This window comes from Lingula anatina, chromosome 2, assembly GCF_051362555.1.
Source record: "Lingula anatina isolate TDL-2025a chromosome 2, LinAna3.0, whole genome shotgun sequence".
NCBI classification, from domain to species: Eukaryota; Metazoa; Brachiopoda; class Lingulata; order Lingulida; family Lingulidae; genus Lingula; species Lingula anatina.
Window position 1 is genome coordinate 41,388,213 of NC_141768.1, and position 18,972 is coordinate 41,407,184.

An 18,972-nucleotide genomic window follows, 5' to 3' on the forward strand; every position below is an offset into this window, starting at 1 on the left:
ATTGCAAAACCGCAGGTAAAAGCTACGGCTTCACTGCCTAAAACAGTGTTTGTGTGCACTTGTGTTCGACTTCGGCAGCTGATTACCATAACAAAAGTATCAAACAAAGACAAATGAAAACGTGCCTTTTAACTGCGTTATATTAACTGATAATTTTTTTTTTTTTTTTGCAAAACAATTTCCTGAAATCGAATATTTGTAGTGTATCCTCGTTGATAAGGTTGAAAACAACTGAAATTTCAACATTATGGTATTTGCTTTTTTCGAAAAACTACGAAAAAGGCCGTTCACCAATATTAACCCTTGTAACGGAAATCGTTAGTGTGGTGTACAACTATGGTTAATCGCGGTGTAGAACTCAGCCCAACAAAGGATCGCCGAAGCTCTTTGACACAACGCATGGTGTCCCCTCTCCGTAGGTGAAAACATTAATGGCTCCACATTTGGCGACGTGGTTGTTGACTCCGGAGAACTTTTTATGGTCGCCCCAGCATGTCGTCTGCTCTACACCTCTCTCCCACTCGCCGTTGTTTCCGTTCCAGCTGATGTAGTCGTTCTTTTCTCCGTGGACGACAAAGGCCTTAGACAGAAAACATGATCATTTAGAAAAAAAGTGAATCTCATGATGTTTTGATTTCTTTGTTTAAGGTATGAGGCAAGAAAAAAGAATTTTTCTAATTGACTCTACGCAACAAAGGTCTGTTTGAGAAAACATTTTCTTGGTGTACAAAAAGGGTAGCATAACAAAATGATTTCTTTTCAACCAAAAGCGCATAAGAAATGAAACCCTGCCATAAAAAAAATCTATAGATGTCATATTACAACGTTCACATTTCAAAAATTCAAAATTAATCTTTTCGAAAATCTGAGTTAATTGATCATAACTTGTAGCTCTAAGGCATACAATGGGCGTAAAAGTATAAAGTCAAGGTTAATTTTTTGTGAAGTTTTCAAGTGAATCACCAAGGTATATTATATCTAAAACCGTTGAAAAAATTTTACTTAGTATATGGAAATCCGCTTTCAGCTGTAAATTTCGCTTTTTAGTCATTGTTGTGTTGGAGATTAAAACTGGTGACTTTTACTCATGACGTTAAAAACGGAAACCTCGAACCCTAAAGCGGATAGAACGTCTTTTTCACTATAATTTTGGATAGGATATACTGGTATTAGTGATTACGAGAAAATCGTTGGAAATTGCAGGAAAAATAGTTGTGTAGGTACATGATGGAGAAGCGTCCATTGTATGCGAATATGATTGATCTACCTTTAATTGGAACCAGCCATCGTCTGTCTTGTTACAGTCCATGTCAACGTCCATCATCCAGTAGTGTGGCCCCATAGTGTTTATCGGGGTGTAACCAGCGCCATCTTTCGTAACATTGACAGTTCCTTGACTAAATAAAACATAGCCGTCATTGTAAGCCTACGCAACAACAAGGCGGCTGAGTATGCGGGAAATTATTTTAACATTAGAATGAGTGCAATTTCACATGGAATGTATTAGTAATACCGGTGTGTTTTGGGAGGTTCTGCCTGTAATAACATTTTCTCCCTTTCAAAAGTTGTTCACAAGTTATTTTCTAGCCTAGTAGAGCGTTAGGCTCTTCTAAGGTACCTTTCCTACGCAACAGTCTGGTAAGCTGTCTCTCAAAATATACTAGTGAAACTGCATCAGAAAAAAACACAAAGCTCGATGTAAAATAGTTTTAACTCGTATCATGAAAGGAATTCTATCACAAGCAATCAGTTGTATCAATAAGCACGAACTGAGTATGTATTGTTTGAATTTGGTGAGTTTTATATTATCAAATAATTATGATTAATTTTAAGCATTGATATAACTTGATTAAGTTTTAACGTATAAAATTGTTTATACAAGTTTCAAACATTTTTCGAAGCCACGCTAACGTACACGCCATATGGTATGCAAATATCAGTGTACTTTGATCCTTTCTTCTCTTTCGAAATTTATACATAAACTGGGGTACATCCATGTTCATCAAATAAATATAAAATTCTAATTGACTGCTTGGCTGTATCTTTTCGTTTTTGGGCTTTGGGCAACAAAGTAGCGGGGTAAAACCCCAGTACCACCCCGACTGACCTCATTGAGATGGCAACCCAATTTCGAATTACACGAGTTCAAAAGCTGGAGCTGTTCTGGCATAAATCAAATACGCAATACGCACTTGGAACTTACACATTGGTTGTCCACATCAAAGGCGTTCCTCCGGGCTTTTGGAAAGACTTAAAGTTCCACTGTCCATTTTCTTGAGCATCCCAGTCAAGATTATTATCCCCTTGCGACCAGTCGTAGTAGCGGCTATCACTGCCAATGGTGGGCTTCACCCGATGGCGGATTGGAATCGGACTGCCGTCATTTCGCCCTGAAAATTGAGCAGTTTTGAAATTTTGCCTCAATATCTTGACATTTATCATTACGTTAAGAAGAAAATGTGAATATAATTATTGGTGACAATTTTGCATTGTTTGCGCCTGTTTTCCTCAAATTATTTTTCTTCAGAAATATAAATTGATCTGATCTGTCCTATTGTCTGTAACAACAAGATATCCATCACGTAAGAAGTAACTTTTAAACATATTTTAAATTGGATACATGGTGTTGAAATAATTGTCACTCCTTTCCTTACCTCCCCGTAAAAAGACATACTGAGATGGATATGATTGTCGTTTGATGAAGACCACTGTTCGTTGAAAACCCGTGGAGGGTGCCAACTGACAAAAAGCTGTTTCGCAAAGAAATATGAGGAAACAAAACATAAGCATTGTCATCGTTCCAACGTATTTCCTCGTGCCTAAAACTGATCTCGTTGAACTTAGAAGATAGGGCTCACTTTGTGTTGAGGTTAACTGACAATAACTAATTTCTTTCATAACACACATACTATATATTGTATGGTACAGTATGTTATAGACCTTGAATTATACCCGGGGGTCTAATTTGCTTTATCCCCCCCCCCCACCCACAACAGAATAACAGTATGATGTAGCGATTTAATGCGGCTGTAACCGTAACACTGAAGAGAAATAACTACAAGAAAAATAATTACAAATACATTGGGAGTGCGTGTGCTCGTGCGTGCTTGCATTTAATGCGTGTCGAAATTGCATGTCTGTGCATGCTTTAGTGACCCTCCCGGGACAGAGTAAAGATCTGTCACTCCATCTGTTGATTTCACACTGATAGCACGAAAAAAGACAGATTTAGGTTTATCCCTTAAACACGATTATCGAATTACTCGTTCCTTAGTGAGGTCAGAATACTAGATATTTTAAACGTAGCGCAGATATCTATATTGCCACGCCGCTTTAACATGGTATGTTCAGGGGCACGATGGCGGTTCTCGCGGGGGGGGGGATACTTTTCCTTCCTCCGAGCTTCGGATGCACCCCTTCCTTCCTCTCAACCTAATTGCATTTATATTTATGACCACAGCTTTTAATAAAATCCTGGATTCGCCATTGGGGTGTGGCCAATGTACAGGGTACAGTTACCTTACAACCTGTTACCTTTGAAACTACGACAGTAAAAGATAAATACTCCACATATCAGAACTGTGCTGAGAAAAATGATTTAATTTAGGAATCAGGTTTCAGAGATCAGGGAAGATATTCTTGAGTGTGGATCGCTTGTTTCTGTTGCTATTGATCGTGTCACGTAACATTTCCATTGCACATAGTGCGTAAGGGAGTTTTTTTAGAAAAGTTTTGCCTCGTTTTATTCCTTTCGACAAGGATGCAAATTAGCAAGAAAGTGGAACTTTTTAATTGCCTTAATTCTTTTGACCCGTGAAACACAAGTCTGCGTTCACCCTAATTAAAGGACCATTTAGGTAACATGTTTTTATACAGCATGTAGTTGATCTAGTCTGGTAAAGCACTCGTATAAAACAGGTGAAATGGCTGTCCCTTTACAAGACTTTAGGGTGATAAAGATGCGCACTCTTTTTGTAGCATTCGACAAGGATGCCGACGGCGTTACCTTACTTCGTTCCTTAGCAAACGAGTTAAAGGACAGCCTGAAGGAGATAAAGACCGTTTCATTTGAGCACCTCCTTTTAGAAGTCTGGGAAGAATTCTGGAGCGGACCCAATAAGCTGTCTTTAACGTTTGATGAAATGTGCTCGCGTTATGCCAGGCTTTTAATCAACCTTGTTTACACAATCTTATTACGGCGGAATTTTTGAAGTCAGTTTCGATGCCTTAGCCCCTGAAGAAGATCAACACTTAAGTTTACCTTCAATGGTTACGCGCTGCTTTTATGTGATTATGGCATGATTATGGCGTGATTATGGCGTCCTTCCTTCCTTCATGGACAAAATTCGCTGTTATGTCCAAGCTTCCTTTCAAGCCAAAGACACCAGCCGTGCTGGTTTAACCACCAGAGAGGATCGAGTTTGTAAATGCGGGAATGGAATTCTTCACTTGGACCGCTGATACACCGGCTAAGTTGTTCCTCGGACCTTTCTTGGGATAGAGGACAGATATTGAATCTGCCCTTGAAAAAATTATGGGATCAATTTGTATCATGTCAAATATTTTTCTCATTTGGCGTCATGTTTTGAAGGGCTGTACTCTCTTCCTACGTAGAAAAGACAAGGCGTTGCAATTTAACGTTCCCAGATTTGGTAATAGAATGGGAAATATAGAGACGAGAAAAAAGTAAATGATCCCAAAAAACCTAAATAATTATTTTTAACAATCATCCTTTTATTCTTATTATCTCTACATCCTATGACTTAAATGCGCTGAGTATGAAATGCAATATTTTTGGTTTCTGTAACATCTGCCGGTCTTCAATATTTTTGAGTTGTTTCAATATGATCGAAAGTAAACCAATTCAAAAGATCAAGAAGAAAAGGAAGTAACCGGAAACAACTTAACGTAGTAGACGCAGTTGTTAGTCCTTGGGCTGAATAATTCATTGTTAAACTTACCTTTTATAAGGAACTCGATTCACTGAAACTTGCGAATACACGAAACTGTTGTTATAGCAACATCACCACGTAAACTACGTGAACGCTTTTGTGACGTAGAACCATTATTGTGTAACTGACGTTATGCTTCGTGTTGACATGCAACCAAGGCTTTAGCGTTTATTGTAAGTAGCATCTGTGCTGTGATTGTTTCACTTTGTGCACACATATAGATCTATAACATAACATAAAGTCCGGACCGAATAAAAGTAGGGACGGAAATTGCTCAGTTGCAAAAAAATTAAAGTCAGAAGAAGTAGCCTATAGAAGACGATTAGGCCCTATCTACCACTCAACCATCAAGATATAGAATGATATATTACCGATTCCTGTAGGCTAGGTCAAAAATGAACAAGCCGTGGCACTTCATTAATTCTCGCCAGAGGTAAAGTGCCACCTCAAAATTTCCAGAAATCTTTAGACTCAGTTATACAGTTAAGTGACAAGACAAATGCCACACTGGGTTCTATTAGACGCTAGCTCCAACGTTAACACAGCCCAAAATTCGCAAACGAAAGTGGAGATGGCATATTCAGATAACGTTTTTCTCGGTGGTTTCCACATCTTTTTACCCCCATAATACATAGGTGGGAGTTACAAACGTGTATTCTTTGAGAAAACCCAAAGGCCATAATTTGCCATAAAAGTAGGCCTACATGGGTAGCCTACTACCAGGGAGATATAGTGCCATTTATCAATTATTTTTGTTTCACAGTGTTTGCCACATTCTAATTCCCCATTTGAAAGATATTTGAAGGGTAATAATTAAGTTATATCATTCGGCATTTTGAAACAAACCCAAGACGACCGCCATTAAATATCTGCCGGGTGGCACAAATAAATAACGGAAATAGGGTATGGAGTGATGTCAGTATAAAGTGTCTTGCCTATATTTTTTGACCCGTGGATCTTTTTGTAACACATGACTGCGTTGACCCTCAAAGAATCATTGGGTAACTTGCTTTATATAGCCTACATATATAGCGTGCAGACAATCTAGTCTTATATAGGGCACTAACGGAACAGTTAAAAATGGCTGTTCCTTTACAGGACTTTTGGGTGAGAAAGATGCGCTCTCTTTTTGTAATATTCGACAAGGATGCTGATGGTGTTGTGACCAAAAACGACTTTCTCGGTGCCGTGGAAGACGAGTTAAAGGACAGTATGAAGGAGATAAAGACAGGTTCATTTGAGCACCTCCTTTTGAATGTCTGGGAAGAATTCTGGGGCGGACCCGATAAGCTAACCGTTACGTTTGATGAAATGTGCTCACGTTATGCCAGGCTTTTTAATGAACCTAATTTACGCAATCTTATGGCAGAATTCTTGAAGGTTTGTTTCGATGCCGTAGTCCCTGAAGAAGATCAGCACTTAACCTTGGATGGTTACACATTGTTTTTGCGTAATTATGGCGTCCACCCCTTATCGGTCCCTCCTTCCTTCCAAGCCATTGACACCAACCATGATGGTTTAATCACCAGAGAAGAATTTGTAAATGCAGGTATCGAATTTTTCACTTGCACTGCTGATACACCTGCTAAGTTGTTCATCGGACCCTTTTTGGGATAGAAAAAATTGCCATAGAAGGAACGCCCTGTATGTCAAATATGCTGCTTAAACTTTTTTCCATTCTGCATCCATAAATCTATGATCCGCTTGATGAGAGAAGAAAGACAACTGTAAAAGTTACTGAAAGTCATTGTGACATGCAAGTTGCCTTTCATTGTAACACAGAGATTGTCCTTCACTTTGACAGATTCCTAGACCTCTTCCTAGAACAGGTTTCTGACTTCTCATCGAAGCTTTGTCACCAATACCAAATGACAGAAGAATTTGATTCAATCAAAACCTCAAACAAAACGCGTGGACCAATGGCAGATATTGACGTCTTGTGGGTGATTAAAAGGAAGTCCCTTATTTTCTCAACAGAAGACTTGCCTTGCGTGAACATTGTCACCATCAGCAGCCCAGAACGTATAGAGTCTGTATTTATTACAGAAATCTGATATTGCTACCCTAGGTTCTAGATTCCGGTATTGCCAGCTCGATCTTGATTTCATATATAACCCATGGCATGTCGCAATGCCAGGGAAAGTGACTCCAAGGTATATTAAATATTAAACAAACTAACTTTCACGTTGCTCTGACACTCAGGGTAGATATTGCCAGATTTGAATTAATATAAGACACGCTGGCAGTAAAACATGGTGGACATTGCACAAAATGGAACAGAACATAGAATATTGGATTTAACGATGAAGAAAAAAAATAAATAAAATGGACCTTTATTGAAATCGATGAGTAAAGCGTATTGTAGGCCTACAGGTTATAAGTAGTATTTTTGTTGTAAAATATTATTGCTCAAAAATTACATTTTATAGACTCATCATTGTAAATGGTATTTAGCATTGCTTGTGTTGCGGTTATTAAAATACGCGAGGAGGTGAACCCTCCCATTTACCGCCGTGTTTTCGATTGTGTTATTATGAGTAATTAGCTATGTCCTTGAGATCTATAGATAATCTAATATAAAATATTGACTGATTTTGATGTCTTATGTTGATTATAGGATTCCACTCTGCCCCGTGTAAGAGATCAAAATGCAATTCGATGTGCTAAGATTAAAATTATATTTTAATTCTCTCTGCGTCGTAAGACTTAAAGACGCTGCGTATGAAATGCACATTACTAGTTTTGGCAATTTCTGCCGGTCTTCAACGTTGCGCACTTTTTGAACTGTTCAAATTCTCAAAAGTGTACAATTCATAAGAGTTAACGGGAAAAATACACGAGGTCACTTTACTTACCACAGTAAACACGGTTCTTGGTCCTTCGGTTAAATAATCCATTGATAACCTTAATTATTATTATCAGCTAGGAAGCCTAACCAGATGGCAAGAACCTCGACCCACTGGCGAATACACAAAACAATTGCTATAGCAACGTCACCACGTAAACTACGAGAGCGCTTCTGTGACGTAGAGCCATTGCCACGTAATAACGCTATGCTTTGGGCGAAGGTGCGTCCATTTTAAGCTGCATCTTCTTTGTGTTTTGTTTGAATTTGAGCGAACACATTCCGTGATTGTGAATGTGATTTAAAGGCAGAGACAAATTGTATAACACTGCCGTGTTATAACATCACTGAACATCACATATGTAACAAACATGAATTACGGACATAATAATAGAATCTGCGGCGGAAATTAGTCATTTGAAATGAAAAAATCATAATGAAAATAAAAAAAATGAAATAAAATGATATAAAAATAATGATAAGGCCCCTAATGATAGAAAGAAAATTAAAAAAAAAATAGAAAAAGAATATTAGCTCTGTTTGATTTAGAGAGCCCCGCAGGTAAAAAAAACGGAAATAATGGAGTTACGCTATCACGCATTGTTCTACTTACGCACAACTCATTTTTGCTTTTGTTTTACCTGCAATTGATTTCCACGGTCTTTATTCATTCGTATGGCTAAACGTTTGTTAACATCACCTGCTACCGCCATATATTGATTTATTTGCCAGCTGTATACGAAAAGAGCTCTTAGTCGGTATGGCTTCTGTTGTTGCAGGGAGGCTGGAATAATTTTAATCTTCTTTTTATTACGTAAATGAAAAACTAAATATGAAGATATAAGACTTGTTCTTGATCATGATTAAAAAATAAATAGCCCAAAAGGTACCAGATTTGAGGTGTTTGGGGTTTCACAATTGCCTTACATCTTATCTCCATAGACTACGTAATCTAGGTAATCTGAAACAACTTCGTCCGATTATTGCCGGTCAGCAAGATAAAGGAAACGATTACTATTTGCCCTACATTATCTCGGTATAACTCAGTTGCACACAAAACCCGCCGTGGAGAGATAAGTGCAATTTTGTATAGGAACATGTACAGCTATGCCTCTCCCGCTCCCTGATGATCTAGCCTCGCTTCATCCGGAGACGCAGGCCCTTCTCTTAGCCGAGGCGAAAAGCGATCAGATAAGCTACGAGGACGCCGCTACAGTGGAAGAGGCACGTATTTTGGTCGAAGGGGATGACCCTCTTGACTCCGACGGCTACGTGTACGAGTTCAGGGGAGAAAGGTTGGAGTACACGGTACCCTCCACCCAAGGCGAAGGTAGACTCACATGACGGCTGTAATCACTTTATTTGTGAAGAATCGACCAGTTGTGTCAGTGACTCTCTCTCTCTCTCTCTCTCTCTCTCTGTGTGTGTGTGTGTGTGTGTGTGTGTGTGTGTTTAACATTATGTCTCTCTGTACGCGTCTTTATGTCCGAATGTGTATTCCTGTGCACATATGCACTCTTGCAAAATTAATTCTCCACATTTTCACTGATTTTTTTAAAGTGTATTAAAGAAAAATTAACATTTTAGTTGGAGACAACTGTCTGCCTTAATTTCTCTTGCAAACTAGGTATATATATATATATATATATATATATATATATATATATATATATATATATATATGCAGACGGTAGAGACATGAGTCTCCTACATGTACATGTATCTACCCTGAAATTCAGGGTGCAGAATGGTAAAACAAAACGCAACTAGATCACTTTTGGTCCAATCAATGTAGAAGTGAAGAGCGATCAAGCAACCCCTATACTAGTAATTGGCAACAGAACCATTTTCGTTCCAGCGGACCTACCAGTATGGGTGTATAGACCGGTCCCCTGCCCCCCAAAGCCGACCATACTGGTGTACTTCCACGGGGGAGGCTTTGTTATTGGCAATAGGAAGACCCACGAAATCGGGGTGAAGATACTGACAGAGTGAGTTTCAGTACAATGTGGGTCATATGATACTACGGGGCATGCATTTATCAACTTGAAAGTTTCGGTAATCTACCAGGAAACAACAGATTTTATAATCTATATGTAGTAAACTAATGAATATTTTGCTAGTTTTGATGATTATGCGACTTGGCTAAACGGGAGTCGTCATGTTCTGGCTGCGGTTTTGATGGTGTAAAAATGCAAAACATTGCAACTTGGCTCAATACTGTTTTTCTCTTTTTCCGATGGAAATGTTGCGTTACGTCTAAAACTGCAAAAGGATGTTGTGCGGTCTTGAAAGCACCCAACCCAACGAAGAATAACATACAGTTGTTTTGTTTGCACAGTTTGGCGGCATGTATAATGGTGAGCGTGGAGTACCGAAGAGCGCCAGAACACAAGTTTCCAGCGGCGTTTGATGACGCAGAAACCGCGGTTAAATGGGTCTTTGCAAATAAGGAGTTAATCGGTAATTTGGAATGAATATTTAAATCAAAATACACTTCAAGCGCGCATGACATTGTTGATCTGAAAGATGCTCCAGATTTGATTTGAAGTGTTAGGGCTCATCAGATCGCACACATACAAATGATAAATATCTTTAAGGCCAAGAGGGAAGTAACAAACAGCAAACACTTCAGTGAAGAAAATCTCGTCTCTTTTATCAAAATCTGCACCATAAGTATCTACTTAACTGCTTCGCCCACTCTTAGATTTCCCTTTAAACAAAACTGCTAGATAAGTTTAACCAAAATGTTTGAACCAAATATAACATGGTAGTCACATTACAATTTGACACTTTGTTAATGTGCTATACTGAGGGGCCTGATCAAAAATAACTGGCGACATGTACTAAAAAGTTTGTCTAAACTTCTGAACCTTTATTTTAGTTTACTTCGATTTGGGATAAATCTGAAGTCCATTCAAATATAGTAGCTATTGTTCCAAAACAGCAGTCATTTCTACAGGCACAATATATCATCTTGGTTTATCTTGTGTCAGAATGAACTTAAATATTGGTCTTACAGTTTAGACTTTTGGTCTAAAGGTTATTTGTGAAACAGACCCCAGTCTACTTATTGATATTTTGAGAAACGCTGAGAATTACTTTTAATACCTAGGGGGCAGTAAAGATAGCAAGGTGGGCGTCATGGGCGACAGTGCCGGGGGTAACCTTTCCGCCTCTCTTGCTCACGACATTCCTGGACTTGCGCTCCAGGTAAGACTTTACAAGGAAATCGTGTTGCCGTGTTTGTTCTAGTTTTAACTCAGGACATACAACATCATACAGCGCCTAGCACGTTTTTTAAACAGTATAATTAAAGAAATTATGGATTTTTAAATGTAAATCTCTATTATATTAGATATATTTGAGTGGCACATGTATTAAATAATGATTTTAACCGCTGTTTTTTCAACTTTTTTTTGCAACTATAATGCTTTGGGAAGAAGAACATACTAATTTGATAAAAGACATATTCCTTCGTGCATTTTTAAGAAATGTGCTCGTATTATTTCCCAGATACTCATATGTCCCGTTACCGACTGGAGGGGAGGGACTGAGTCGTACAAGAAGTTTGCCACTGGATACTTCATGTCTGCGAAGCAGATGGAGTGGTAAGGTTTTTGACAACATAATAATGAGCAGATATATATAAAAAGAAAAAAATTAATAAACTGAATATACAGCTTCGTAAAAGACAATCATTCTATTGATTATACTACATGTACCGCAACAGAACAGGCAAACTTTTAAAAAGTAACCATACGGAAAAATAATTTGACAGATTTTTAATGGTGAAACTGTCCCTTCAATGTTATTCCCGTTCCGTCAATGTGACTTAGGACCAGTAAAACGATTGTATTCGTCCAAGATTGAATTAAATTGAATTATCTCCACGTGAAAATAATAATATTCATGAAAACATTCTGTAGTAGTTTAATGTACTACATGTATTTATATGACTTCAAATAAATATCAACCAGCATACATTGACTCCATCAAACATTTAAAAAAGCATCTGGTCATGGTAGTGATTATTATGAATGGCAGTTCGGCACTCGATTTTTCAAATAACTTCTACTTATGTGCTCCCCAAACTGATTCAGGTTTTAATGAACAAATCAATATACACCAGGGGTAATATATAAAAGTTGGTACATCTTGTTTATTGCGGGCATCAGGTTTTATACGAGATCTTTTGTCCTTATCTTTAACTTTACTTTCAGGTTTGCGAATCACACTTTTAATTCAGTATCCGAGCGGAGTCACCCGCGGGCCTCCCCGCTACTTAGGGAGAAGTTCAACCATCTTCCTCCGGCCCTGTACATTGCCGCTAGTCACGACGTACTGATAGATGAAGGAATGGGTAATGTTGTTTCCTCAAACTTCCGTTCCATTTTATCTTTGATATTAAATACTGAATGATGTAAAAACGCAAAGAAAAGGGAAAGAAAGAAAATATCCGTCGATAAGTGAGAAAATGACTATTGTTTTTCTACACGAAGCATCCGCCCCGTTTAGACTAAAAATTAGATTTACAAAAAGGACATGCTTAGTTTCGCCGCACATTTGCTCATCATTAAAACATTCGAGTTAAAACCGATTGCCGAGGGTTGACCTGCTTTCATGCACTTGTTTTCCTTTGGCGTTTATGAGAAATTACAAAAATACTTTACATCATACAATGGGATTTAGAAGTTGAAGGAAGCTGAGAGAGGGAGCAAAATTGTGATAAATTGGCAAGATATCGAAATTAATCCACGCTGTCTTTATTTTCAGCTTACGCGAAGAAGTTAAAAGATGCCGGAGTCCCCGTGGAAGTCTTGTGCTTGCAAGGAGTGACACACGTTTTCTTTAACCTACCAGGTATTTTACGTACCACGCTTGTTAACATCTTTTGTTTAAATGCTTTTAACATTAAAATGAGTATTTAAGAATAGCGTTTCTGTTCTACTTAATATTAAAAGGCCTCTCTGTAAAAATCGGCAATTTTTAAAAGTATGTCCTAAAATTGCATATCGACCTGTATTATTTTTTCGTTTATTTATTGTGGCGGAAAAAGATTAGCCAAGGTGGACTGTTGATTATGACCAGGTGGATTGGACAATAATAGAGTAAACATTTGATTTACGAGAAATAAACCAAAAACATACTTTTTAATTTATTTCAGGCATTTTCAAAGAAAATCACAAACTAGCTTGCGAGAAAATCAAAAAGTTCATTTCGACCTACGGACAATAATTGCTTTATGTTGTTTGATGGGGTTTCCAAGTGTTACAGCAAGCGAACTAGGAAACTGTAATTTTCATACAGGAATGAAAAAAAAAACGTTTTTTTCAGCTTAGATAATCATCAGATTCACACATTACAACCTACAAGATTAAATATCCTTCGACTGTTAATAATATGCGCAGCTTTAAAAGCCATAGTTTGAGAGTAAGCAGCAGTAACAATGCAAAATAGTATTTATTACAATCCACATCAGCTGAAATGCACTAAGATACCATGTTATTGCTGCCCGACGTTGGACAACATACTTTAAAGTCAATACCTCCCCCCTCTCCAAAGCTACAGTAGTCGGTTGGCCGGTGACATTTCGTCTATCGCTGAGGATTCGACTTGGGGTCCAAGGATTAATGTTGTCATGGGTGGCCCACAAACGACTCTGAGATGGACACCGCGTTGGCTCGCAAGTGATGGCGAGGGGTAGCAGGAACTCCGGATCAGGAAAACGCAATCGACAGCATTAAGTTCTACGGGACATAGAGAAGGAAATCAAATACTCAACAGCAGACTGTATGACAAGTGCAGTTGGCAAAAGGTTGACCTGTGATGAAGCAGGGTGATAATCAATTTTAAAGGAAAATTTACGTCAGGAATGATTGAATAAATAAAGAACAGCATAGCATATTATATAATTCAAATGATAGAGTTGGGATTAACATTACAAACAACATCAGTTTTCTCAGAATCATTCAATACCCTTTATTATAAAAGGCAAATATACGTACATGATAATGGCATAAACCTAACAAATAACAATGGTAAAGGTAAGACTGCTGGAAATTAATAAATATTTATCATCTTCTGTTAGTTCGCTTCTTTACTGTGACGACTCTAACAAAAGAACATGACAAAAATACGTTTTCCAATACAGAAAACAATGGAAATGATGATAAATAAACTGGTTAATAAAATCAAATGCCCCAAATCCACTAGCAAATGATTATAAACTGGCCACTTCTCGATATGCTTTACTATGCAGAAAAGTGAAAAAATCTGATAACTATTTGCATTGCAAAACATATAGCTCTGTTGAATTAATCAATACCTCAAAATAGTCAATTATATAACATCTGCCCAGTCAAGTTCTGGAGAAAAAACGAATGGCAGCAAATACCATTTATAACTTTAAAAAAAATCATGAAATAATTTCAAACATAGTACAAAAATCTTTAACTATGTAATGACTGAAGGAGTTCCTATAATAGTAATGAAAATGGCAGAGAAATAGCATCAGCATGTTATATTGTGCGGAAGGAATTCTAGATCTTTAATTGAATTCTACAGAGCAAAACAAGGAGCTAAAAATGCGGGTCCAGACCGAAACCTATGATATGTATAAAGGCTTCCGTCCAACTTTTCAAAACTTTGTGCCAGGATTCTTTCATCATGATCATCATCACCATCATCAAATTAAATTTCCAGATAAGCTCAAGAAATCAAACAATGGCATTGGAGTTAAAGCTCATTAACATCAACATGTTTTAACTTCTCTTAAACATCCTCTATCAAGGTTATCGGCCCACTTTCCCCAGCCTTTGATCAGTCTTGGGATTGGCCGTGATGGCCTGCACAGCAACAATGGCTTGGTTGATCTGAGATTGGAGCTCTCGTAGTTCCTTGATATGTAGAAGACGTAAAATCTTGGCAGCCTCGGTGCTGATATAGTCTGAAAGAAATAAAAATAGTCTACACATTAAAGGTTTCCTATCCCTGGTTTCCTTGCCAAATTGAATCTCCAACGCCATCCCAAAATTCAATTTTTTTCCTGCTCATAAATCATCACTCAACCCACCCCTGCACATGGATTTATATTTTTATACCATTCCTAACTAAGAAATTTAGTTCTAAATCACTAACCAGTTACAACTTACAGGATAATTAAAGAAAAGTGAATAGCAAAGGTCTAATGTCTATTTTTCAAATTATTACTGTTACATGCACTTGATTTTCTTATTATCTATACCTATCCAGAAAACAAATTAGATAGCTTTTGAATTTTACAAACACTAACTATAACCAATGAGATGGTTATCAATTCACCCAGAGATGCGTATCCATTTAATCAATGAACAAAGCCAATAAATCAATACCTGGTGCTTCAAATCCTAAATCAATACTGTCCATTGTTATTCCAGGGTCCTGGAAGAAGAAAGACAGTAAATTATCAATATGGGCACATTTCTAATCCACATAAAAATGAGTGCTAAATGAGGCAGAATAGCAGAAAAAATTCATAACAGAACCTTAACACAATGACTTACAAAAAAAAAGCTTAAAAAAAACAAAAAATAGATGAGTCATTTTTCAACTTTCAATAGCAAAAACAAAAACAATAAAAAATGTCATGACAGGTGACAGAATGTAACATATTATATCATATCATAATAAAATTATAAATTCTATGTATAAAGCTGTGGTACATGTAGCAAACTTACAACTGTTTTGTCTTGAGCCTGTAGACCTTGCTTGGAGAGTCTTTCAGTAATCAAAAGACTAATTGCCTGAAAAAATAATTTTAAAAATCTAAGACAGAATAAAACAATCAGAAATCCTGTTGCTTCCCAAGTAACAAGCCACTTGCAATGGGTCACTTAAGAGGAAATATACAGAGGACCCAGAGGAACCTTGACCAAAAGGAGATCTTTGTGAATGTTGGATGGATTGTGGTGGTGCAGAGAAGTCTCAGGATGACATGAAGGGAAATAAGTGTTGCATTCTTTACAATGTGTTTGTTGTCCAGGTAGTAGGCCAAATGGGTTTTGCATGGTCTAAGACTGCTCGTATGCTCCATCAATTTGGTGGTCACCCTTGCTGTCATTTCACTCTTCTCTTCATACTGCTACCAAACATGTGCATTCATGCTGATGCTTGGTTACTAACACAATGTCCATATTAGCTACATTCTTGGTCAGGGAATAAATCATTATGTTTGTGAATCATGTATTCAAAAAAATGCACAACCAGTCTTTGAACCAAAAGTCCAAATGCAGCCCCCCCCTCCCCCCCCCCCAAAAAAAAATAAATAAAATAAATAAATAAATAAATAAATAATATCCCTACCTTGAGCACTATTCTGTGATCAATGTGTGGTGGGATGTTCAACATGGTGGCTAATGACATCACTCCTGCCTTAAAGTCTGGACTGTCAACTGAAAAATGTTACAGAATAAATGAATGACCATATAATAACCCAGAGAAATGCTGAAAACTGGTGACAATGGCAGTTATGAAATTTTGCCAGTCTGACAGAAAATTTTAAATGACACCTCTTAAAATAGTTGCCGGACTTGACAATTTTATAAGTAATGGCCAATAGGATTGAAAGTATTAGCATGTCTGACCACAACATCAACACAGCTGCACTTAATCAAATGCAACCTTAACACAACATTTTTCAGGATAGATTAATATATTCTATCTAAAGCTATCTAAACAAAATCTCAACACACGATCTCCCACTTTCAACCCATATTCAAATACAATGTCATATTTTTACTGTTTAACTCTGTATCTTCATGAACTAAAGTGGAGGTAGAACCACCTATAAAGGTCCATGGGGTTTGATGGCAAGCCAAAATCTCAACACACGATCTCCCACTTTCAACCCATATTCAAATACAATGTCATATTTTTACTGTTTAACTCTGTATCTTCATGAACTAAAGTGGAGGTAGAACCACCTATAAAGGTCCATGGGGTTTGATGGCAAGCACAAATTCCAGAATAATTGCAATTACTGCTGTTTTGGTGGTAAAATGGAATTTATTAAATTTCTATGAGTTGTTTAGGTGAATTTATTGTGAAATATGAATCTATGCAAAGAGTGCAGTATAATCTCAAAAAGAGCCTCTTAGGGTAGATATGCAATGTGTTGAGATGCTGTTATAACTATGTAATATCATAAGAGTGTGTAAGATGACAGTTAAGCCTCTCAGTTAATCATACTTACAATCCATATCATCTAAAGGATTTGCTGACTGGATTTGAGGTTTTTCTTTGGTTTCCAGGTTATATGAAGCTTCTTTGTATTTGGCTACTACTCAAAAGACAAAGTATCAAGGTAAACTATAATGTATTTTAAAAGATCCAATCATTCAAAGACATTTTATTGGCCCTGTGATAAGACGACGTTGCAAAATAAATTTTGTCAAATATGATGTTACATCACAATTGAGAGAGAGAGAGAGAGAGAGAGAGAGAGAGAGAGAGAGAGAGAGAGAGAGAGAGAGAGAGAGAGAGAGAGAGAGAGAGAGAGAGAGAGAGAGAGAGAGAGAGAGAGAGAGAGAGAGGTATTTATATTATTATACCATTATCTCCATATACTAGCCGTACAGCATAGCCAAGCAACCATTCAGTCACTGCATTCCTATCATGAGATTTGATAGGGCACCCTAGATCTTGAAGATACTGAAATAGAAATATGGACCTGAAAATTAATATCTAGTCACTCTGCAATTTAAGACAAAACAATGCCATTGAACTTTTTTTTTTACTTAACTAATACAGCAGAATTAAAAAATTGGGCTGGTATAATTTAGACTTGCTAGCAAGAGCAAAAATGAACAATGCACATGACTTGACAAATGCATATAGTAAGCATGAGAACAACTAACTTCTGAGAACTACTAGTCCAGATGACCAATTATTGTCAAAGTTATAATATGGAGATATAATTTTAAGTGTGTCCATGATGCTCAATTGATGTAAATATAATCATACCTCGTTAAATGCTGAGTCCCATTCAGGAGCCTCGGTCATCCTAAGCTTTGCACGTTCTTCTATTTTGTAGTGTCGGATTTTCTGGTCCTCCAGCCAAACCACAAACAAGCGAAACTTGCTTTCATCTATGGAGCATAAATATTATGTGATGATTTACTTCAAAAATATATAAAACAATTAAAATTTAATTAATTTCTATTAAATAATTAACTTGTACAAGACTCATTATACCCATGAGCGGTGTGACTGAAATGCGCAATACACCGCAATACAGCGCAACACAGTGCAATACACTTCAAAAATCAAATCCGGTTGCAATTACACAATGAAATGACCATTCCCAGCAAAGTATGGTGATATAAAAACAACCTATATTACTTGGTAAGTAATATCGTTGATATAACTTAACAAATCAGCAAGACTTTTATATTGTCTGGTTGGCAGCCATGTTGGCGAGTGGCTCTTCTTGGATATATTACTGGCCAAGAAGAGCTACTCGCCAACATGGCGGCTGACCAAGCAACGAAAAAATTGTCAAGTTGTATCAGCAATATTAATTACTATGTACTATATTTTGCTTTTATATCACCCTATTTTATTTGAGATTACCCTTTCCTGTGTTTACTTGCAACTGGACTTGTGTTATCAAGTGTATTGCGCTGTGTTGCGCTGTATTGCAGTGTATTGCGCATTTCAGTCACACCATTATATGCCAAAAAAAGAGAAAAACATTCCATTTCAACACTGCCAGTGTTGAACACTGGTAATTCAAGTAAGTGCTTTTTTCTTGTCTAAGACTGGAAGAAGTACAAAATGTCTTTTTAGCATAGAAACTTTTATTTTTATACGTAATGAAAAGTGTAAATTGAAATAATATAAAACAATTTTAAACCATTAAATTTGTTTATAACAAAAACATTGCAAGATGTTTGTCCGTTGAAAGTCTTACCGTCAGTGGTAAAATTATTTGGATTTGGATAATCTAATGCTTGTAGTTTTCTCCTAAACATGAGTAAGGCGCCCAAGCAAACTGTTAAAGAAGTATGCCCCCTGCAGTTAAGTAAGATATATTGCAGCTACCCAACCTAAAAAGCTTACTGCCACAGACACGAGGCGAAAAATGCCGGGTTGCAGCTAGCAACCGATACGGCATGCGTTATTTCAAGAAAAGGC

General features: G+C 37.2%; 3 protein-coding genes across 3 annotated transcripts; 1 reads left to right on the forward strand and 2 right to left on the reverse strand.

Annotated features, from left to right (window-relative positions):
- Positions 1–122: 122 nt before the first annotated feature.
- Positions 123–2,896, reverse strand: LOC106182099 (uncharacterized). The gene is made up of 4 exons (XM_013566744.3): positions 2,655–2,896; positions 2,204–2,390; positions 1,268–1,397; positions 123–580 (listed from the first exon to the last, which is right to left on the reverse strand). Exons 1-4 carry the CDS (start codon positions 2,794–2,796, stop codon positions 359–361), a joined length of 681 nt encoding a protein of 226 aa, XP_013422198.2. The 5' UTR covers positions 2,797–2,896; the 3' UTR covers positions 123–358.
- A 5,982-nt stretch (positions 2,897–8,878) lies between these two features.
- Positions 8,879–13,879, forward strand: LOC106182085 (uncharacterized). The gene is made up of 8 exons (XM_013566730.2): positions 8,879–9,127; positions 9,656–9,788; positions 10,139–10,260; positions 10,913–11,010; positions 11,314–11,408; positions 12,021–12,160; positions 12,574–12,660; positions 12,965–13,879. Exons 1-8 carry the CDS (start codon positions 8,905–8,907, stop codon positions 13,033–13,035), a joined length of 969 nt encoding a protein of 322 aa, XP_013422184.2. The 5' UTR covers positions 8,879–8,904; the 3' UTR covers positions 13,036–13,879.
- On the reverse strand, positions 13,751–18,938 carry LOC106182086 (tRNA-splicing ligase complex subunit RTRAF). The gene is made up of 8 exons (XM_087005661.1): positions 18,749–18,938; positions 17,800–17,924; positions 17,388–17,487; positions 17,030–17,116; positions 16,141–16,229; positions 15,516–15,581; positions 15,171–15,219; positions 13,751–14,746 (listed from the first exon to the last, which is right to left on the reverse strand). The coding sequence occupies exons 1-8, from the start codon at positions 18,807–18,809 to the stop codon at positions 14,592–14,594; spliced, it is 732 nt and encodes a 243-aa protein (XP_086861787.1). The 5' UTR covers positions 18,810–18,938; the 3' UTR covers positions 13,751–14,591.
- Positions 18,939–18,972: the final 34 nt, after the last annotated feature.